Source organism: Trichechus manatus, unplaced genomic scaffold (genome assembly GCF_000243295.1).
Source record: "Trichechus manatus latirostris isolate Lorelei unplaced genomic scaffold, TriManLat1.0 scaffold00031, whole genome shotgun sequence".
In the NCBI taxonomy this organism is placed as follows: domain Eukaryota; kingdom Metazoa; phylum Chordata; class Mammalia; order Sirenia; family Trichechidae; genus Trichechus; species Trichechus manatus.
In genome coordinates, this window is record NW_004443967.1 from 5,728,224 (window position 1) to 5,751,804 (window position 23,581).

General features: G+C 35.8%; 1 protein-coding gene across 4 annotated transcripts in view; it reads left to right on the top strand.

Moving 5' to 3' along the window:
* Window positions 1-23,581, top strand: part of ATRNL1 (attractin like 1) — a 743,508-nt gene that overhangs the window by 41,210 nt on the left and 678,717 nt on the right. For all 4 annotated transcript variants that reach the window (XM_004374869.2, XM_023729981.1, XM_023729982.1 and 1 more), the window contains exons 2-5: window positions 9,458-9,541; window positions 10,618-10,731; window positions 13,910-14,038; window positions 15,559-15,767. In XM_004374869.2, coding sequence (XP_004374926.1) covers window positions 9,458-9,541; window positions 10,618-10,731; window positions 13,910-14,038; window positions 15,559-15,767 — 536 coding nt within the window. The remainder of the gene's footprint in view (window positions 1-9,457; window positions 9,542-10,617; window positions 10,732-13,909; window positions 14,039-15,558; window positions 15,768-23,581) is intronic.

Below are 23,581 nucleotides of genomic sequence, written 5' to 3' on the forward strand. Positions count from 1 at the left end.
CAGCCGGTGTTTCCCGGTCAAGAGATTGTGGCCGCGGGAAGCAGAGGAGGCCGAGTCAGGGTGAAGAAGGGTGGGGGGTGGGAAAGCGTATATCGCAAATTACTGGTTGTTTTTTCCCCACTGGACGCTCCGTGAGGCTGCTTTCTCCTACCCGTTTGCTGGTCGCCGATAGGAGTCCAAGTTGGCGGATCTGCGCTGCGTTAGCTGGTAGGGGATCTCTGCATGAATCTCTCCTCGCTCTCCGTTCTCTGTCTGTTTTCTCACTCCATTTGGTGCTTGGTTGAGTTCTTTATCTCTTCATTTGATGTTTTAGGGTTTCAGGATTGTTGTATTCTCTGTGCGGCTTAGTTTTTTGGATCTTTGCTGTGGAGGGATGGCGTGGTGCTTCTGCCTAGAGCGCCATTTTGCCGGATTGCCGGATGGATCCTGTTTTTTAATCCATTCTGTCACTCTCCATCTCTTTATGGGTGCATTTAGGCCAATTACATTCAGTTTAATTATTGATAGGTGTGAGTTTATTGCTGTCATTTTGTAGTGCTTTTTTTTTTGTGGTGCTGACGTTTTCTTTGTTCCTTTTATTCTCCTGTGCTGAATTCCTTTTGTTTGTGGATTTTTTTCATTTCTTTTGTTTTTGTAGGTTTTGTTTTTATTGAGATTTTATGTTTTTCTTGTTTATTTTGATGAGTAAATTTGTTAACTTTTTTTGTGATTACCTTGAAATTTACCCTTATCTTCCTAGGTTTGAACCAGTCTATTACTTGATATCACCTTGCCTTCTTCTCCATTAGAAGATTCAGTACCTACAGCGTTTTATTCCCTCTTTTATTGTTCTGATGCTGTTATTTACAGATTAACCTCTGGTTCCCCATTGTAATTCTTTTGGTTTTGGGTAGTCCTTAAGGATTCATTTCCTACGTTGGTATCTGGCTAGTACAATCCTGTGTCCTGTATTCAGCCTGTGGTCTGATGTTGTTTTTTCTCAGATCGAAGGACTCCCTTTAATAATTCTTGTAATTTAGTTGATTTTTACATAGTCCCTTAATTTCTGTTTATCTGGAAGTGACCTAATTTCACCATCATATTTGAATGAGAGTTTTGCAGGATTTATTATTCTTGGCTGGCAATTTTTTTCTTTCAAGCTTTTATATATGTCATCCCATTGCCTTCTTGCCTGCATGGTTTCTGCCAGATAATCCGAGCTTAGTCTTATTGTTTCTCCTCTGTATGTGACTTTTGTTTTTTTTCAAGCTACTCTCAGGATTCTTTGCCTTTGGTTTTAGTGAGTGTGATTATGCTATGCCTTGGTGATTTTCTTTTGGGGTCTATGCTATATGGGGTTCGTTGAGCTTGTTGTATGGTCAGCTTTTCATCTTTCATGATATTGGGGAAGTTTTCTGTCAGCAATTCTTCAGTGATCCTCTCTGTTTTCTACCCTGTTCTGGAACCCCAATCACTCACAGAGTTTTGCTTTTGATTGTATCCCACATAATTCTCAGGGTTTGTTAATTTTCTTTGTTCTTTTTTCTGATTTTTCCTCCAACAGAGTTGTAGCCAAGTGTTTGTCTTCAATTTCACTGATCCTATCTTCTGTCATTTCAAACCTGCCCCTTAGCCCTTCTATGACACGTCGATTTCTGAAATCTTGTTGTTTATCTTTCGGATTTCTAATTGTTTTTTTTTGCATGAGTTTCTAGTTTTGAATTTATTTTAGCTTTTTGTTCCTGTATTATTTTCCATGAATTTGTCTGCCTTTTCCATGAATTTGTCTATTTTTTTCCTCATTTTTGTCTGCTTTTTGCTTCGACTCTTGGATAATTCTGAATATTAGAGATTTGAATTCCCCATCAGGTAGTTATAGTGCCTTTTCTTCTACTGGAATGTCATCTTGTGTTTTATTTTGGATGCCTACCGTTTTTGTATATGTTTTGATATTGTCTGCTGTCTTTGGGGCATTCAGTGGTTATTTTCCTTGTTTATTGATTGTAGATTTGTTTGTTTCATCCTGCTTTTTTGTTTTATTTGGTTATGTCTGAGCAGCTGGACTGTGCATTCTTTGTTGTTTGCTCATATGTGGGCACGTTACTTTTCACCTCCTTCTCCAGTGGGCAGGGTCAGTCACTGAGGTATAGTACAGCAGGGCAGGTCCAGCTGAAGGGGAGTTGCTGGGATGGGTTGTTTGTGGCACGTACTAGGGCTGACAGTGCAGACCGGCAATCAATGCAGGGCAGGTTTCAGTAGGCTGTGCCTGTGCTACTTGGGAGTGTGATGTTCAGTGCATGGTGCAGGTAGCCAGGAAGGAGGGTGTAGATTGTGATGTGTGGAGCTAAGATGGGTATGGGAAAGATAAGAGAGAGGAGAGAGGAACAGGGGCCAAAAACATACACACAAACAAAAAAGAGCACTAAGGGAGCTTGCTATTGGAGTGGAGAGTTGAGAGACTGAGAAGTGGGGAAGAACAAAAATGAAAGAAAAAAAAAGAAAAAGTGTAAAAGAAAAAAATGAATAAATCAAGGGACTGGAAATGAAGAAAGACAAAAAGGGAATAAGACAGAGAAGAAAACAAATGAAAGAGACCAAAAAAAAAGAGAAAAAAAAAACAGAAAAAAGAAATGTCCTCAGGGATGTCCCTGTGCGTCTCCACAGAGTAAGGGAGTAACTTCCAAGCTGTGCCGTACTGCCTGGCTAGAAGGGGCTCCCAAACCGAGAAAAGAAAAAGAAAACAAACACTTCAAAACAGAAGAAATCAGAGCAAACAAACAAAGAAAAAAGCCCTGGGGGTCCCACCTGCGTGGCGGCACGGGCTGAGAAACAGTTTCCCAGCCAAGCAGTGTTTTGCAGCCTTTCAGGAAGAAGCAAAGATGGTGCACGGAGCCAGGTATTTGAGAGAAAGGAGGGGGAGGTGGTGAGAGGTAAGGAAGAAATCTAAAGAAGGAAAAAAGCAACATCAGCAGCCAACAAACGGCACTCAGGAAGTCGGCCAGTATGGGCGAGTGGAAACCAAGCAACACCGGTGTGAAGCGGGTGCTTCCTGGCCAAGAGACTGTGGCTGCAGGAAGCAGAGGAGGCCGAGCGGGGGTGAAGGTTGGGGGGTTGGAAAGCGTGTATTGCTGGTTACTGGTTGTTCTGTCTCCTGCTGGAAGTTCTGTGAAGCTGCTTTCTCGTACCTCCTGTTTGCTGATATCCAGTAGGAGTCCAAGATGGCTGATCCGTGCTGTGGTAACTGATAGGGGACCTCTGCATGTATCTCTCCTTGCTCTCTGTTGTCAGTCAGTTTCTTATTCCATTAGGTGCTTGGCTGAGTTCCTTATCTCTTCATTTGATGCTTAGGGTTTCAGGATTGACGTGTGACTCTGTTTGACTTAGTTTTTTGGGTGTTTGCTGCAGAGGGATTGTGTGGTGCTTCTGACTATAGCACTATGTTGCTCGAAAGTCCCTTCGTCCATTTTTAATTGGGTTATTTATGTTTTTATTATCGAGTTGTAAGGGTTCTTTATTTATTGTTTCTTATCATCAGATACACCATTTACAAATATTTTCTCCCATTGTGTGACCTTTCTTTTCACTTTCCTGATGGTTTCCTTTGAAGCACAAAAGTTTTTAATTTTGATGAAATCCAGTTTATATCTTCTTTTGTCCCTTTTGCTTTTGGTGTCATAGTTACAAAGATTTTGCGTAACTCGAGGTCATAAAGAATTATTCCTGTATTTTTTTCTAAGAATTTTATAGTTTTAGTTCTAACATTTAGTCTATAATCCATTTCAAGTTACTTTTTGCATATAGTATCGGGTAGGGGTCCAAATTCATTTTTTTCATATGGCTATCCAGTTGTCCCAGGATTATTTGTTGAAAAGTCTGTTCTTTCCCTGTTGGATGTCTTGGCACCATTGTTGAAAATAAATTGACCATAGATATATGGGTTTATATCTGAATTCTCAATTCTATTCCATTGGTCTGTATGTCCATCTTTATGCCAGCACCACACTGTCTTGATTACTTTTGCTTTGTAGTAAGTTTTTATATTGAGGGATTTTCTTTTTTTGAAGTACTAGATCAAGTCTTTTACCCATTGTCTTTTTTTAATGATTTGTTGGAATTTTTAATATATTCCAACTATAAACCCTTTTAATTTTGTTGGAAATATAATCTTGTTTGTGGTTTATCATTTTACTTTTTTATGATGTCTTTGATGTACATGCATTCTTAATTTTAATATAGTCCCGCTTACCAGTCTTTACTTTCTGTGTTCTGTTTAAGAAATCTTTCTGTACGCTGAGGTCATGAAGATATATTTCTATATTCTAGAAGATAAAAAAACAAAACTGGTCTAGTGCCATTTATTAAGGCTGTCTTCTCCTCACTGTTCTAAAGCGCTTCTTTTGTTATAAATCAATATTCATGTATATATGTGTTTTATGACTGTATTTTATTCCATTGGTCTTTTTTTGTCTGTCGTTGCACTAATATCACAGTGTTTTAATTTATGTAGTTTGATAATAAAGCTTGATATCCTTTATTTAGTTTTTTTTTCCTTCAGGAGTTTATTGACTATTCTTGGCCCTTGGTCTTCCCAGCTTTAGAATCATCTTGGCAATTTCCACAAAAAAATCATTGTGATTTTGATTGAGATTGCACTGAATCTGTAGAGCGACATAAAATGTATAATGTCATACAATTAAGAAGAAGGAATAACTTCCTTTATGTCTTCTTTAACTTCTCTCTATAGTGTTATGGAACCCTGGTGGCATAGTGGTTAAGAGATTGGCTGCTAACCAAAAGGTCAACAGTTCAAATCCCCCAGCTGCTCCTTGGAAATCCTGTGGGGCTGTTCTGCTCTGTCTTACAGGGTTGCTATTAGTTGGAATTGACTTGGCGGCATTGGGTTGGGTTTGGTATAGCGTTGTAGTTTCTAAGTGGAGTATGGAACATCATTTGTTAGATTTATTTCTGTTTAATATTTTTGAAACTCTTATGAACGTTGTCTTTCTAAACATTTCATTTTCTGTTTGTGATTAGAAGACAAAAATCCAGTTGATTTTTGTGTATAATTTTGTATCTAGCAACCTTTACAAACTCTTTCATTGGTTAAAAATCAGTGAGTGTAAGTCAATTAATGATTTTGAACTAATTTTAAACGTATAGAAAATTTGCAAAAATACTACAAAAAGTTAACCTTATATCCTCATTCTGCTCCCCCTAATGTTAACATCATACACAACCATGATACTATTACCAAAAACAGAAACTTAAGATTAATCCACAATACTCTTAACCAAACTACAAATGTTTTTTAAAATTTACCACATTTTCCACTTTCTATGTGAACACATTCTTTTAGATTATCATCATGAATAATGACATAATATTTCTTCCTTTTAAATAATTATATTGTTTATTTTATTTTATTTTTTTCCTTCTTCATTGCACTGGCTAGGGTCTATAATCCCCTGTTGTATAAATATGGTGATAGTGGGCATCCTTGTTTCATTTCCAGTCTGAAAGGGAAAGGTTCAAATAATTCACCATTAAGTATTTTGTTTGCAGTTGGCTTTTGTAGACACCATTTTTTTCAGATTAAGAAAGTCATCTTTTCAATATAGTTACACAGTATGTTCTTTTTGAAACATGACTGGCTGTTGAATTATTATATTTTGTTTTTGCTGTTGAGAGTATACACAGCAAAATATAACACCGGTTCAACTGTTTCTACATGTACAATTCAGTGATGTTGTTTACATTCTTTGAGTTATGCAACCATTCTCACCCTAGTTTTTGGAGTTGTTCCTCCCCCATTAATATAACCTCACTGCCCTCTAAGTTTTCTTTCTAATCTTTTGAGTTTCTGTTGTCATTTTGATCCCTTATATATACTTCTTAAAAAAGCGTAATGCTCAAGGCAGACATTTTTAACTGGTTAGGCTAGAGTATTAATTGCTTTTAAAAAGGCTTCAGGGGATATTTTTGTTTTAAGGTTTAAAGATTATCTTAGAGCAGTAATTTCAGGGATTCATCCAGCCTCCATGGCTTCAGAAGGTCTGGAGTCCATGAACATTTGAAATTCTGTTCTACATTTTCCCTTTTTGGTCAGGATTTTTCTGTAGAATCTTTGATCAAAATGTTCAGTAGTGATAGCCAGGCACCGTCCAGTTCTTCTGGTCTCTTGGTAAAGGAAGCAGTTGTTCATGGAGGCACTAAGCCACACATTCCATATCCTCCTCCTATTCCTAACTCTCCTTCCTCTGTTGCTCCAGGCGAATAGAGACCAACTGTCATACCTTCAATCCCTGCTTGCAAACTTTTAACACCCCAGGCACTATACAGTGAACTAGAAGGCTTTTTACTCTGTTTATTGAGATAAATGACTTTTTGAATCTGTTCATGTATTAAATAAATGGTTTGATTTTCATTATCAGTTTACTGAGCTCATTAAATCTGTGTGTTAATATCTTTTATCAGTTTTTGGAAATTCTTGGCCATTTTATAGTTAAAATTGTTTCTTCTTTCTCTTCTCTCATTCTGGTTCTCCAACTTAATATATATTAGACCTTCTCACTCTATCCTCCGTATTAACTTTTCTTCTGTTTTCTCCTTTCTTTGGACTCTGCATAATTAAGTTTGGATATTTTCTATGCACCTGTCTTTTAAATCTCTCATCCTGTTTTCAGCTGTGTTTAATGCATTGTTAAGCCTGTCCACTGAGTTTTTCATTTTGATTATTATAATTTTAAGCACTAGAATTTCCTTTTTTTTTTTAAAATGTGCTGTGTTACTTTTTATAGTTTTCAATTTGCTGCTGAAATTTTAGATCTTACCATTTATGTTTTTGAACTTAGTAAGCATGTTTGTTTTATAGTATGCATATGATAATCTCAGTAATTGGACCAGCTTTAGGTCTGTTCCTTCTATTCTTATTTTTCTTGTCTTGTATCTTTAACTAATTATGTTTGATCATGTGCTAGACATTTTATTTGAAAAATTATTGGTAGAAATAATGTGAGACCTAGGATAATGTTATCTTTCTTCAGAGAAGATTTTTCTGTCTTCTGCTAGGAGCCTTGGCATACTAGCAGTCCTTTTTGTTGTTGTTGTTAGGTGCTGTTGACTCAGTTCCAACTCATAGTGACTGTGTACAATAAAACGAAACACTGCTCAGTCCTGCGCCATCCTCACGGTTGTTGCTGTGTTTGAGCCCAATGTTGCAACCACTGTGACAGTCCATCTCGTTGAGGGTCTTCCTCTTTTTCACGGACCCTCTACTTTACCAAGCATGATGTCCTTCTCCAGGGTCTGGTCCCTCCTAATAACACGTCCAAAGTATGTAAGACAAAGTCTCACCATCTTTGCTTCTAAGGAGAATTCTGGCTCCTTAGGAGGCCTAACCTTGCCCACTGCCATCAAGTCGATCCCAACTCATAGCACCTCTATAGGACAGAGTAGACCTGCCCCATAGTGTTTCCAAGGAGCAGCTAGTGGATTCAAACTGCTGACCTTTTGGTTAGTAGCCATGGCTCTTAACCACTGTGCCATCAGGGCTCCCCTAGCAGTACTAGCATCACCTTAATCCAATTTGAAGATTTAGGGTTTTCTGCCATCCGGATGACTCATGGCTAAGCTGAAGTCCATGTAGGAGTTGATTTACCTCTGGTACAACCTTATCCTAATAGTACTTTTGTGTCCCAAGTCAATGTGCTATGTTGTTTATTTGAGCCCCTACCTTTTGTGAGTCGCTGCCTCAAAGTTTTGTCTTCCTGTCTCCTTTAGGCTGCCAAAAGCACTCTTGGCCTTTTGACAGTCTGTTCTAAATGGATAGATCCCTGAGTAGTGCATATGGTTTGCTCTCGGCTACTACCAGAAAGGTTGGTGGTCTGAACCTATCCAGTGGTGCCGCAGAAGAAAGGCCTGGCGATCTGCCTCCGTAAAGATTACAGCCAAGAAAACCCAATGGAACTCAGTTCTACTCTGGCACATGGGGTTGCCATGAGTTGGAATCAACTCAAAGGCTACAGGTTTGGATTTTTGGTTTTTCTAAAAAAAATCACTCTTGAGCAAAAGCAGCCTTGACTATTTGGCACCCTTTATAAATTTTCAACTTCTGGATCTTGGCTTGGTAAATTCTTACAGTTTTGTTACTTATTAGATGCTTTTAAGATTGTAAAATCTTCCTTTAGCTTTTTTAGTTGCCTTCAGTACAGGGTTTTCTGAATTCCTTCTGCTATTATTCGAAGTGGAAAGTCAGGTCAAGGTATTTAACCTGTTATTTAAATGGTGCTTCATTTTTCTAATCTGTAAAATGGGGTTAATAATTATTATCTCATAGGGTTTTTGAAGTAATTAAATGAGGAAATACATTATGTGCTTACCTGACACTTAGAAAATGCTCAATTATTGTTAGATTGATTTGAGAGCAAAGGGATTTGCCTGCTGTTCTTCAGAAATTTCCCTAAGGATGAATTACTCCCTTTATTATCCAAAGCAATTTTCAAGGATTATGAAAGGCTTCAAAAACATTCATATTGACTGACTTCTCTGTCACCCCGATTTAGGTAAATGAAACATTTTTCACTTAAAAAAAATGTTTTAAGGCTCTATACTATAAGGAAAATTTAATTTTATCTACAACTAGATAATTATTCTCATATGTGTATATATGTATTTGTATGTATGTGTATGTGTCTAGGCATGTGTGAATATATAAAGACTGATAAGCCCTAATGTATATATGTATGCGTCTATGTACATGTTTGTGCATGTGCACATACAAATATATAAAAGTTAAGTGAGAAGATATTTTAATTCTTTAAAATATGGTCTTTTGTTGATAAAATAATTGGGTTGGAGTTAAGGAGAACAAAATGAAGAAAAATGGAATCTTTAGTTCTAAACATTTTTAAGTTCTGAAAATCTGAGGAAGTTTTTCTAATTATATTTTTTAAAATGTTTAAAGTAGAAGATAATTGTAAATAGACAAGAGAAAATAGTAATACAAATGGCAGCAGGACTTTGTGATGTCTGGTGACAGCTACTTTAGCAATCCTGGTGGATGAAAAATAAATATAAGTAATAATGTAATTTCCCAAAATGGGCCTCACATATACTGTTTCTCTGATCCATAGATCTGCATCTTTCAAAGTGCATTTGATTTTTCTTTTTTTGCCTCAACCTAATTTATGTGCAAATAAAGTTTTGCATCAACAGTGAATGCGACAATATAATATTTAATCTTTCAGTGTCTTTTTCCTGTATGTAAAATGAAATATTCATGGTAAATCAAGGCTTAATGAAAACCAAAATAAGTTTCTTTTGAGATTTAGAGAGAAAAATGATAGTTTGAAAATTTTCCTAAGTTGTAAAGAAATTCTCCTTTTTGGTAATTGCTATGTCTTAATTTTTTTTTTTTATGTTTCTATGTGTCTTAAAATTACTCTAAGGTAATTATTTTCATGATTTTGTTTTCTTCTAGGTTAACAGAACCTTCTGGGTATTTAACAGATGGTCCAATTAACTATAAATATAAAACTAAATGTACATGGCTAATTGAAGGCTAGTAAGTATACATCTTGTATTGGATTAATTTATTTTATTCCAGAATGATAAAGAAGGTGATAATATCAGTGTTAAAGCATTAAAGTGTAAGGACTTTATATAGTTTATTTAATTGCTTATTATTGAAACAATTTTTCATGATATTTTTTCATGAGATTTACAACCTCTAGACATCATGTTTAATATAAATTATAGCACCCTTTCACCTGTGATAACGGTTTAATTTTTATATATGTTTTATTTTTGAGTTATGTTACTGTGGTGTTCTAAATTGAGTAGGCATTTTTTAGCTTGTTTTAAACATCTTGTAGAATATGAAGATTCCATGAAAGTATAAAAAGAGTTCCATGCTGAGCTATCCCCTTGGTTCATGAAATTTCATCATTTTAGCTCTAAGGGTCTTAAAACAGAACATTTTTTAGAAGAGAGAGTTGATTATCTGGTTAGAGGTGTTTTTCAGTGGTTTAGGGCTTAAAACTGAATATATCTGTTTAAATGTATTGTGAAATAAATCATAAATTAATTGATATGAATTCTTTTTGATCCATTTTATGGTATTTGGAAAACTATTCTTTTTTTCTTATTATAAAACAATTTTTAAAACCTTAAAAGCTATTAATTCTCTGTTGTGTACCTGTGGTCTCAGTTTGTTTGTTTGTTAACATATCACATTGAGACCTTTTGATTAAAACTTGAGGACCTTAGTAGTGCCTTTAGTTAAAGATTCTGTAGAATAATTGTTTTTTGAATAAGTCTTGATTTTTACATGTACCATACAAGATGTGTCAATAATGTATACAACTTAAGTAACCTCCACCTCAGTCAAGATTTAGAACATTTCCTATTGAATAAATTTTTAGAAAATGATGATGCATACTTATGGCCTTAATAGATTTTGAAGTTGTATGTCAGTTTTAACAAATCAGATATGACTGCTTATCAATCTTTTATTCTGGTGATTTAAGGATTTATAGCAAAATTGTCTGTAACTAGGTTTTTAATAAAATACTGTCTAAAATTTCTTCAGTTTGTGCTTTGTATATTGTATATTTTTAACTACTTTGATGTTTTTTACAGTCCAAATGCAGTGTTAAGATTAAGATTCAATCATTTTGCTACAGAATGTAGCTGGGATCATATGTATGTTTATGATGGAGATTCAATATATGCACCTTTAATAGCTGTACTTAGGTGAGTAATGATGTTGAGCATCTTTTTATGTGCTTGTTGGCCATTTGTAGATCTTCTTTGAAGAAATGTCAGTTCAAGTCCTTTGCCTATTTTTAATTTTTTAAAAAAATTTTAGTATATGTGCTGCTGAAGCAAGAACTCTTTGCCAACTTTTAAAGTGTGTTGTCTGTCTTTTTTGTTGTTAAGTTGTAAGAGTTCTTAATATTCAGGATAACAAAAACCAAACCCATTGCCAGCGAGTCGATTCTAACTCGCATCAACCCTGTAGGACCGAGTAGAACTGCCCCCTAGGGTTTCTAAGACTGTAATCTTTACGGAAGCAGACTGCCACATCTTTCTCCAGTGGAGTGGCTAGTGGGTTCCAACTGCTGACTTTTTGGTTAGCAGCCAAGTACTTGACCACTGTGCCACCAGGGCTTCTTCATACTAGACCCTTATCAGATTTTGGATTCTCTGTTGTTTGTCTTGTTTATTGTTCATATAGTCTTGTTTCAGTGTTATTATTAGTATTTCTTTTTTACTGAATGCTGGACATTGTGTTTGCAAAATCATATGTAGTAATAATTTGTGACCTAGAAAGATGTTATATTCCTCCAGAGAGTGCCTAGGGACACTAGCAATCCACAGTCAACTCAGTCCAAACTCAGGTATTGTGATTCACACCTGAGCTGCAGTGCATTCTCCCTAAGGGCTTGTCTTACTTTCACTAGTTCACTTTTATGCCTGGTAGTTCAGGTCTCAGTTCAAAGTGAGGGCTCTGGGTTCCTCTTTTTGTTTCTTTAGCTGTGATAATACCACCCCGCCTCTTAGCTCTTCAGCCCTCACTTCCGACTTTGAAATTAGCAAATACCCATAGGGGAGAATGGCCCCAATGCCTGGGCTCACCATCTTGTTAGCTCTCGAATGCTTTCAAGCTGATTTTTTTGTTTTTATATAATTTGTCATTTTGCTAGGTGACTTCATTGGGAATGTAGTTGGTATGAATTACCTGTTGTGTTATACAAGAAGTTGAAACCCTCTTTCATTTATTGCATTTAGAAAACTTAAAAATAAGCAAGAATAGTTCAATCATGTATACGAGACTAATGGGCACATCAGCCCAAAAGCAAAGACCAGAAGGCAGGAAGGAACAGGAAAACTGTACAAATGGAAGTGGAACCTGGGATGGCGAAAGGAAGAATGTTGACACATTGTGGGGTTGGCAACCAGTGTCACAAAACAATTTGTGTATTAGCTGTTTAATGAGAAACTAATTTGCTGTGTAAACTTTCACCTAAATCATAATTAAAAAAAAAGAAAGTGAACAGTAGGAGTATCCCTGGAAGCCATTCCCGCATTGGGACTGTGAGCAATGATTTAAATATGCACAAAAATAACTGTGAACCACATAAAAATACCCCACTAAACCCAAACTAAATGTGTCCCCAACTCAGCTTCCCCTTAGCGGAACACTAAAAGTGCCCCACAGCCACTCCAACACCGTATCACATGATATGTCAGAGGAGAAGTCAGAGGAGAAAGAAACAGCAGTTTTAACCAACTGTGGTTAAACTATCTTACACTTGCAAATTTTACAAAAATATATTAAAAAAAAAAGTAAGAAAACATCCACTTTTTCATCTGTTTGAGAGATCCCAGAGGCTAGGTATATCTATTACAAAAACCTGGGAGTATTTTTAGCAATGTACCCATTTTGATGTAGTCTCACTGTACAATGAAAATTATGGATGCATAATTAAGATTGATATTATAGAACTTGAATTCTACTGAAAGTCTCCTTTTAAATTCTTTTCTTTACTCACAAACATAAGGTAGTAGATATAATAATAATTACTAATGCATAAAATCAAGAGTTGATTACTTTTTAATTTGTTTTCTTTTAAGTAGGTGTTTACAAAATAAATTGATTATAATATTTCATTTTTTCTGTCAAATAATTTGAATGAGTGAATTCAGTTCCTAGTGGTACCTAAGCATAAGTTTAAACTGTGTCTAAAGGGCATATTGAGTTAATTGGTAGTTGTTTCTTTTCTTTTCTTTCTCATATGTTTTCACAGATAAAGAGATGGTAGAATGGTATAACTAAATGGTAGTTTTTGGAGATATGCATTCCTGCCCCCACCCCAACAAGTAGCTTAAAAAAGGGGAAGCGTAAGTTACTAACTTATAACTCTTGCTTTTGTACATTTATTTCATTCCCCCACCAATTTAGTTTTTGTGTGCACATGGGCTTTTGTTGTTGTTAGATGCCGTGGAGTCCTCATAGTGACCCCATGTACAACAGGACGAAACACTGCCAGGTCCTGCGCCATCCTCACAATTGTTGTAATGCTTGAGCCCATTGTTGTCAGTCCATCTTGTTGAGGGTCTTCCTCTTTTTTGCTGACCTTTTGCTTTACCAAGCATGATGTCCTTCTCCAGGGACTGATCCCTTCTGATAACATGTCCAAGGTATGGGAGAAGAAGTCTTACCATCCTTGTTTCTAAGGAGCATTCTGGCTGTACTTTTTCCAAGACAGATTTGTTTGTTCTTCTGGCAGTCCATGGTATATTCAATATTTTTGCCAGTACCATAATTCAAACGCATCATTTCAAATGCATTAAACATATGGGCTTAAATGAGCAAGATTCTGTTGTGGAATAGTTATACATTAATATAATTTGTATAGATGAGCAAAATTTTAAAGAAACATAGAAATTATATATTTTAAAATTACCTAAAAAACCTGGATTAATATTGGAAATACATAAGTAGAGTGCCTTATGATCACTTAGGTAGTATGGCGTGAACCTTCTAGCTTCATCAGAGTTTGCAACCAGTGAGAAAGAATAAGGCTACAGGGCCACTTGTTGGGAGTAAAGTAAAAGTCATCCCTGTAGTATTGTGACAGGATGGGTAGCAGGACAAGAGAGAAATGTCACATCATAGTCCAGATGGTGAGAAGCAAAAAAAAAGGGAGGGGGAGGTATGAGAGTTGATGTTAGTGTATAGCAGCTGTAGCAGAGCTAACTGGGTGAGAAATGGATAGGAGCTCATTTTAGATTTATTTGTCTTCTAGTTGCCCATTGTAATGTAGATGCTTAGTGATTCTGACAAGAGCATCTTTGAGTAAACTTTATGTAATTACCAGTCATATGTGTATCAATATACACAATGGTCAATTTTGCTTTCTTTTAGTGGCTTGATAGTTCCTGAAGTAAGGGGAAATGAAACTGTGCCTGAAGTTGTTACAACATCTGGCTATGCACTGCTGCATTTTTTTAGTGATGCTGCATATAACCTAACTGGTTTCAACATTTTTTATTCGTAAGTATTTTGAAAAAACTCTATCTCGTAATCATTCTCTTAATTTGACTTAAAATAGTTTGTTACTTGTTTTTACAAATATCTTACATACCAGGAGCAGGCTAGTGTGTCAGATTTCAATTATACAGGATCTCTTCCTCAGTGATGTAATATGCAACAAAATTAGGATAATTTCTGAGTTCTTAGGACATTATGGTAGCAAATTAAGTTTGGTTGAAAATTAATTACAAAATTTAAAATGGTTTGTTGGCAAAGGATTAAGCAAACAAATACAAACTGATGTAACTGAATTTGTATCAACAGATGTGTGGGATTACAGGAATTCCTGACTGACTTGCTGTGTTCTAAGGTATTTTACTCCTGATATGAAGAGGGGGATAGGAGCTAAGGTTTAGTAGTCCTTCTGTGTTACAGGGACTGCAGTGAGTACTTTGTAGACATTATCTCATCATTTTGCACATGAAGAAATTGAGACTTAAAAGATAAGGTAAGTGGCTCTGCCACTGTCTCCTTAAAATAGGAAAAATAATGCTTATTGGGAATCTATTACGTCTGATGCTTTACCTAAATTTTTCTATCTAGAAGTACAAAGGTAAAATGAAGTAGTCAGAGATGCTTTCAAATTCTTTCACAGTAATGTCCACAGAGGAGCTGTATAAATTCATTTTTTCCTTATCACCAGGAATACAGAAATTGATAACCATAGAATTTTTCACCAGAAATAAAATATTCCCAAAATTCTGTAATCAGAAATTATAGAATTTATCTCAAGTAGGTACCCAAGGAAAAATAAATATATAGTAGAATATATTATATATATTCTATATAGTTAATATAATATATATAGTTAAAGGGTCTTAAAATGGAATTTGATAAATATTCCTTTTCTTCCATAAGCATATGTAGGTCATAGCATGCTATTTAAGTACCGTGAAACCTGTGAGAGCTGCAACTTGATGGGACTGCTGTCAAGTTTTTCTGGGTCTTGCTAGTTTTCCACCTTTGACAGGGTGCTTTCTATTAAGAATCCTACCTCATAAATACTCAGTGAGGTTTCCTGCTCTGACAGGTTTCTGCCTTACACAGGTTGCAGCTTTTGCAGGTTTTACTGTATTATATAACTAGGTTATATCTTGGATTCTCATATGCTTTCAGGTACTCATGAATTTAATTTTCTTTTTGTAAAATATATATTCGAAACGTTTGAGCACTGAAGTCTTTAAAAACCTTGTCCTTGAAACTGTATAGATGCTGCAGATATTGAGTGTGTAGTCCTTGGAAGTTTGGAGTCATGGTAGCAAAGTCAACTCATTGGTTGAATGAAGACCAATTGCAAATAAACACCAACTGAATTGTATTAAGGGGTAAAAGAGTACAGAATAAAGAATTGAAGCCACATTGTGCAGTTGTGTTAAATGAAGCACATAAGACACAACATAAAACTTATAAAGCTTACAGAATGTCAGACAAAAATCTTTTTCATTTATCTTGAATTTGAATATATAAATTATATTTTACAGAATCAATTCTTGTCCTAACAATTGCTCTGGTCATGGGAAGTGTACAACTAGTATCTCTGTTCCAAGTCAAGTATATTGTGAATGTGATAAATACTGGAAGGGTGAAGCCTGTGATATTCCTTACTGTAAAGCCAATTGTGGCAGTCCAGATCACGGTTACTGTGACCTAACAGGAGAAAAATTGTGTGTCTGCAATGATAGTTGGCAAGGTAAGCATGTGTGGTGTGATGGCTTTTGAAACGTTGATTCATATATCATATATATGAATATAATTTTAATAGAAAATTCTGCACTCATTTGTTTACTATAATTTGCATACCCAAGTCTCATTTTTTAAAAGAACATTCAGTTTAGCCAGCATCTTCTTAATAATTTGCCTTACTTCCTCACAAATAGAATTGGTAATAATTTTATATACAAGCTGTTTTGAGGATCAACTGAAGTTATATATGCAGGCTCTTTGTAGATATGTGATCATTATGACCTGTAATTTTTGTTGAATCTCCAAAGATTTAATGACTTGACTGAATTTAACATGTGCATTCAAATTTTATTTATAATCGGTAACGTAAAGTGTATATTGCAAAAATAAATGCATAACTTGTGACTGTAGTGTATTAAGCTTATTTGTTATAGAAGACTGACCTCTTGTGGCTATTTTAAAACAACATAGACTAAAAAAAGTACTTAGAAGCTAGAGTAGTTTAGTTTCCTATTACAAAAGTAAGATTGCTAGGGAAGACTTTCAAAACAATTTTTATAAATATCTACCATCTAGTATTAATTTTAGAGTGTACTATACAGTTCAGCTTACTTGGGTATCTGGCCATTGTATGATAAATTCTGTTACTGTGGAGTTAAGAGATAGGTCTAGCTGTCCTTTCACTTACCCACCCACTGAACCATTTATTCAGTCAAGTATTTATTGAGAGCTTAATTTTTGCTAGTTATGTTTATGTATTGATAACTTACTTTTTGCCAACATATTAATCCTGCTGATAGAATGTTAACTCAAATACATAATCCAAAGGTTCATGATCGTGCATTGTTACATGGTATAGCAATGGTAGTAATAGTTCCTGTCAAACTTGTTCTGAGTAAATCACAAAGAATGTGTTCCTCATATAGTTGTATTTCTTGTTCTTGAGATGACTTTTTATTTTCAGTGTTACTGAGTATGCTAAGTACTTACCTAGGGGAATTTTTAGGCTTTGTATAGATTATGAAACCCTTGCCTATCTTAAACCCATGTTATCTTGTAAAAAAAAAAAAAAAAAAAAAAAACACTAATTGCAGAAAATATCAGTGATTTCTTACTGGATTGAATTTGATTACCTATTATAATTATGAGAGATTCAAATTTCTCAATGCTTTTTAATTATAGGGTCAAGTATTTTGTTAAATGGCTTTTTTTTTAAATAATTTGTTACTTTTCTTTCTCACAAAAGTACCTTGAAAATATAATTAAAAAAAAATTTAGCCTTGAAACTAAAATAACATCTTTTTCTATGGCGCGAATAGTACCTCAAGAAAATATTTGAATTAAGACCTGAGAAATAGAAGTATAGGTTTTACATGGTATTTCAGAGATGCATATAATAACAGTGTTTTTCAAACTTATCTTAAACTGCCTTAGTCTCCATCCTATTTCAGTAGTCTTGAAAGCAAAAGAGGAAATGTATTTGTAAACCATTTCTATCCCTTTTCTGTTCTTTACTTCCTCTTATTAGTCCTTTTTGAACTGCTTTATTTTTGGAGGGGTCTTGTAATAGAGATCGGGTCCAAAATATTATCTTTTGTTTTTCTGGCTTTTGTTTATCGGTCTTTTCACATTCAGTTATTCTTGTCAGTCATGCCCCAAATAATAAATATTCCTGACTCTAATATGTCTATAAGCAAAGAAAAATGATGAAGTGAATACTGGGTGGTATGTTCACTTTTAAAACAAAGTATTAATATGAATAGTTAAAATACAGAGGTATTTTATTAAAATGAAAATGATGTGAAAGTGCTTTATAAATTGTAAGATATTATACAGAAATCAGACAAATTTTTATACCATATTATTTCTTACTAATACAGGACTTGACCTCTGAATTGTTGTGAATGTTTTGGAGGTAGAGGGCTTGGTAAAAGAGATAGTGTGCTTCATTCAAGATCGGCGATGTGCACATTGGTTACTTTGAGCCTCATACCTGATCCTGATTCTGGGTATAAGGTAGCATAGCTAAAAGGAGGTAGGGTTATGACCAGGATCATTAGTGAGAAAATAATGTTTTTACTTCAGATATGTGTGATGGGGAGGAATTAGTAAAGCAAAAGGAGAGATAGTTTTCCTCTAGAACATCTCGGGAATGATCAAAGAACTAGAGATACAGTATTTGAAAATGAGGGCTGAAAAGGCAATCTTCAAGAGATTCAAAATTTGACAGTTTTATACAATGTGTTATTTGGTACTGGATTCTTTTCTTTAGGTTAAAATAAAAGATTGTTGTTATCTTCATTGTATTTGATCCTTTGATGTTGGTTGACTTTACTTATTTGTTTGGCTGTATGCTGCGCTATATATATATATAAGTGAGTGTTACTCGTAAACACGGACATTTTATTAAGGCAGCACGGGGGAAAAGCCTACCTTTGTGTTAAGTCTTGGGTTCCCTTCCTAAAATTTCGCTAGTGCTTGTCCCACCTGGTCTTCGTATCTCCTTGTTTTCTTTAGTCTTCCTGTATAGCACCTCTAAGACTTCTGCTCAGGAATGACTATACTTTTCCCCCATATCTTTATTACCTGTTGCCTTCTTCCTTAACCATCTGCTTTTATCTGTTTACTGTTTGAGATGTTTTCCCAAAGTACGTGGGAGTAGGGTTTGAGGATAGATAGCACCGTTAATGTCAACTGTCTCTCTTTTCCTATACAAAGCACTTATAAAAATCAAAAGCTAATATAGTAAAGAGTATGGAAAATGCTAAGTGCAGCAAGTTGAAAAACACACGAAAGTTTATTTCATAATGTTTAATTTTGTCATAATGTATAGTTGTCAAAGATAATATATCTCATATATACAATTATAACATATGAATATATATGTATATATATGGATCTCTGGTGCTGGTGGTGCAGTGGTCAAAGCGATCGACTGCTAACTGAAAGGTCAGCAATTCAAAACCACCAGTGGCTCCGCGGGAGAAAGATGAGGCAGTCTGCTTCCAGAAAGATTTACAGCCTTGGAAATCCTATGGGGTCGCTATGAGTTGGAATCGACTCGATGGCGGTGGGTTTGGTTGGGTGTACGCGCACACACACACACACACACACACACACACACACACTAAATAGATTACTAAAAAAATAGGGACCTTTGTGGACTCATCTGCTTCTGCGGCGTTTTTCACTTAAATTTTGTTTAAGTCATAAGTCATATGAAGGAAAAAGACAACTTTGGAAAGCATTGCTCTCTCAAGATGTTTGAACCTTGGGATAGATGAGGAATTTTTAAAAAACATCAAAATAATGGTGTAACAAATTGGATTTATGTTCATATGTAAAGAATACAGTAGAACAGCAGTTTTAAAGTGGACTCAAAACTATGGTGTGGCCCCACTAACTCCCTTAATCAGAGGGCTCCAGGTTTCTCTCTTTTACATAATTAAAAAAAAAATCTGAATCACGTGGGGTGTTTGGTTATAAGCAACAGAAACTAATTCTGGCTAAGCTGAGCAGAGAAGGCAGTCATTACAATGTGTGGCAGAGGCTGCTGTCTCCCAGCATTCATTGTTCTCTTCTTTTTAGTAATAGAATTCACTGAGTTTTAAGCTCAGCACATGGCCTTCCAGCTACGTATCACATTTCTCAGCCTCCCTTGCAGCTAGTATGGCGATACTACTAAGTTTAGGTCAGTAGGATGGGGGTGGAGGTGCTGTGTGCAAATTTCATGTCATGTCTTGGATTTTCTCTTTCCCAGTAGCTGGTAAATGGCAACAGCTATAGCAACCAGGCTTCCTAGGAGTCAGAATTGACTTGACAGCAATGGTTTTTTTTTTTTTTTTTTTGAAATAGCAACCAGTAGCCCTGGACCATTCACCACTAAAATGTTTCATGAGAGAGAAATTAACTTTTAACTTATTTCAGTAACTTATCTTTGGTTCTCTTAACTTATACCCTAATATAAAAGGATGTTGAGTAGCTCACAAAAGAGACGAGAAGGTTGGAAAAATCATGCTTGGAAAGACACAGGTACAAAGGAAGGCTAGGTGGCTAGTTCCACAGCAAACGTGAAGCCACAGGAAGGTGTGACTAGGCTATTCCTGTCATTGCCACTGTCCCATCATTGTATCATTACCATGGATACTCCATGCTGCAGGCCTGGATAGAAAGAATTCCAAATTGTCCCCATATCTTTGTGTCACTTGTGAAGATTCAAAGTCCTGCTTACTAGCATCTGTTTGGCTAAACCCAGGTTTTGCCCATACCTGGACTGTCTAGAGGTATAGAAATATAGAGTTAAGATTTCTGATTTGTATAATGGAAAGGGATCGTGTTTCTGAATAAAATTAATACCATTAATGATTTTCCCAAACGTAGGAAAGGAGTTCAGATGATTGGGATACCCTGAAGAAATAAAGACTCTAACTAAAATATAAGTTTAGATTGGTGCCATCATTGACAAGGAGTGGGATAAATACTTCTCTCATGTTTACTCAGAAAACCTTTGCAATGTGGAGTAGATGGTAAGGATAACAAAAACCCATTGCCGTCAAGTCAATTCTGACTCATAGTGACCTTATAGGACAGAGTAGAAATGCCCCATAGGGTTTCCAGGGAGCAGCTGGTGGCTTCAAACTGCTGCCCTTTTGGTTAGCAGCTGTAGCTCTTAACCACTGTGCCACCAGGGCTTCAATGGTAAGAGCAGACAGGTTAAAAAGATAAGCCAGCGGGCCTCAGCATGTGATTTTTTTCTTAATCTGTTACAACAAAAGTATTTTTTTTCCTATGCTGTAGAGATGAAAAACAGGTCATCATCTCTTATATAGAAGACTGTTACTTAACTGTTATAGAAGTGTCCTTGTGCCTTTCCTGTTCCAGAATGTCCTGCTCAATCCAGTTGTTCTTTTTTAATCCAGTTCAGGCACAGTTCTCATATAAGGATCTGAGTTGGTTGGTTTAAGCCCTTAAATTACTGATTAGAAGTTTTAGAAGACTAGTACTTTAGTAAATTATGTATGTAATTTACCTGATGTGTAAAACGTAATTCTAAATATTGAGAGAAACAATTGAATTTGAACATTTTAAGTATTATCGTTCTTCACATCTGGTTTTTGGATCCTTTCTCTTCATGGTATTGGTTTCAGTCCTTTCGTTTTAGATTTCAACATGGGCCATTAGGGGGCAGTATTGATTACCAGAAAAAGTACTTCCACTCTATGGCTTTATTCAAATTGTAAAAACTTGGTATTTTTGCTTGATTTAGAAAAATATAGTCTTTTAACAAAACTCATAAATTTTTTATTCTGAAGTACTTTTTTATGGGTTAGTCATATAACATAAATAATTTTTTAAGAAAACAAAAAACCAAACCCGCTGCTGTGAAGTTGATTCTGACTCATAGCGACCCTGCAGCACAGAGTAGAACTGCCCCATAGGGTTTCCAAGCAGTGGCTGGTGGATTTAAACTGCTGACCTTTTGATTAGCAGCTTAGCTCTTAACCACTGTACCACCACAATAATTTACTTTAGGATAGTGTATAGGTACAGATAAGATTAGAGTTTGTCTTGAAGAAATTCATGGGTAGCTTACATTTCCTTTTAGAAATTTAGTAAAAATGAAGAAGATATCTCTATTTTATTTAACTTTGTGGATAGACAAGTGATAGGTAATATGCTAGATTAAATTCTTCTCACTTAGTTCGTTCTCCAGCTAGCAAGAACAGCAGACTTGACTATTTGTGGTTGCTATGAGTCAGAATTGACTCGACAGCAACTTTTTTTTTTTTTTAATGCAATTGAGTTTTCATTGCTAACCTATTTGAAAAGGTGACTGTTTTAAAAGAAAAGTAGCATTGCAAATGTGTATGTGACAACCCTTATTCACTAATTAATTCATTTATTTTTGTTCATTCATTAATGTAACAATACTTTTTGAGCTTCTATTAGATACGAGGTACCGTTTTAGGTGCTTGGGGTATATCATAGAACAAAGCAGACCAAGATTCCTGTCTTTGTGGAGCTTACATTCTAGCTAGGAGAGATAGATCATAAATAATAAATGTAAATTATGTAGTATGTTAGAAGGTGATATGAGAATGGAAAATAAAAGTAGAGCAGGGAAATAGGGACGGATAGATCTGGGGATGAGGGTTGCAATTTAAAATAGGATGGCCAGGTTAGGCCTTATGGAGAACGTGATATTTGAGCAAAGACTTGAAGGAGGTGAGGGAGTTAGCCATATAGATATCTAGGGGAAGACCATTCTAGGCAGAGGGAATAGTCAGTACAAATGTCTTAATGCGGGAACATTCCTGGTGTGTTTGAGAACCAGCAAAATGGCCGCTGTGGCTGGAGTTGAATTACTGAAGGAGAGATTAGTCAGGTATCAGCTCAGTGAAGGTCCAGAGCAAGGTAGAGGGGTGGGTATATGAAGTTAAGGGGTCGTAGAGGTAGTAGGGCTTTGTGAAGGATGAGGCCTGATCATCTAAGCTTTAGCCTCCTACGCCATTGTAAGAATTTTACCTTCAGTGAAACAGGGAGGCACTGAAGGATTTTGAGCAGAAGATTGATATGATCTGACTTAGTTTTAAAAGGTTCTGGCTGGCTACTGTGTTGAGAATGGGCTGTGGAAGCAGAGACCCAGTTAAAAGGCTACTGCTATAATCTAGGTGAGAGCCGATGGTAGCTCTGACAGGGTGGTAACAGTGGAGATACTGAGAATTGTCTGAGTACTGAATGTAACTTGAAAGGAGGGTTAATAGAATTTGCTGATGGATTGGATGTAAGGAATGAGAGAAAGAGAACAATCAAAGATGACTCTAAGGTTTTTGGCTTGGGAAAATGGAAAAATGGAGACTTCATAAACTAATATGAGGAAGGTTTAGGAGGAAGATCAGTTTGACTTCGGTATTTTAAGTTTGAAATGTCTTTTAAGACATCCAAGAGGAGATGTTGAGGAGACAGTTGGCTATATGGGCCTGGAGTTTGGTGGAGAGAAATCTATTCTGTAGATACAAATTAGGGGTTATTTAACTTAAAAATACTAAATTTGGAAACTTAAATTGATGGTACTTAAAGCCCTGAGATTGGATGAGATCACCAAGGAGGTTTGTATAGGTAGAGAATTGAAACAAGGATGGAGCTCTGGGTCACAACAGAATTCACAGAGTATTCCGTGCTAGGCATATAGGTTCCCTACTTACAGGGACTTGCTTAATATTGTTGTTATTAGGTGCCATCGAGTCCTTTCTGACTCATAGTGACCCTGTGTACAACAGAATGAAATACTGCCTGGTCCTGCGCCATCCTCACAATCGTTGTTATGCTTAAACCTATTGTTGCAGCCACCCACTGTGTCAATCCATCTTGTTGAGGGTCTTCCTCTTTTTCACTGACCCTCTACATTACCAAGCATGATGTCCTTCTCCAGGGACTGATCCCTTCTGATAACACGTCCAAAGTATGTGGAACGTAGTCTTGCCATCCTTGCTTCTAAGGACCATTCTGGTTGTACTTCTTCCAAGACAAATTTGTTTGTTCTTTTGGGAATCCATGATATATTCAATATTCTTCGCCAACACCACAATTCATAGGCATTGGTTCTTCTTCAGTCTTTCTTATTCATCATCCAGCTTTCCCATGCATATGAGGCAATTGAAGATACCGTGGCTTGGGTCAGATGCACCTTAGTCTTCAAGCTGACATTTTTTTTTTTTTTTTATTATACTTCAGGTGAAGGCTTACAGAACAAATAGTTTCTCATGAAACAGTAGTACACATATTGTTCTATGACATTGGTTAACAACCCCACAACATGTC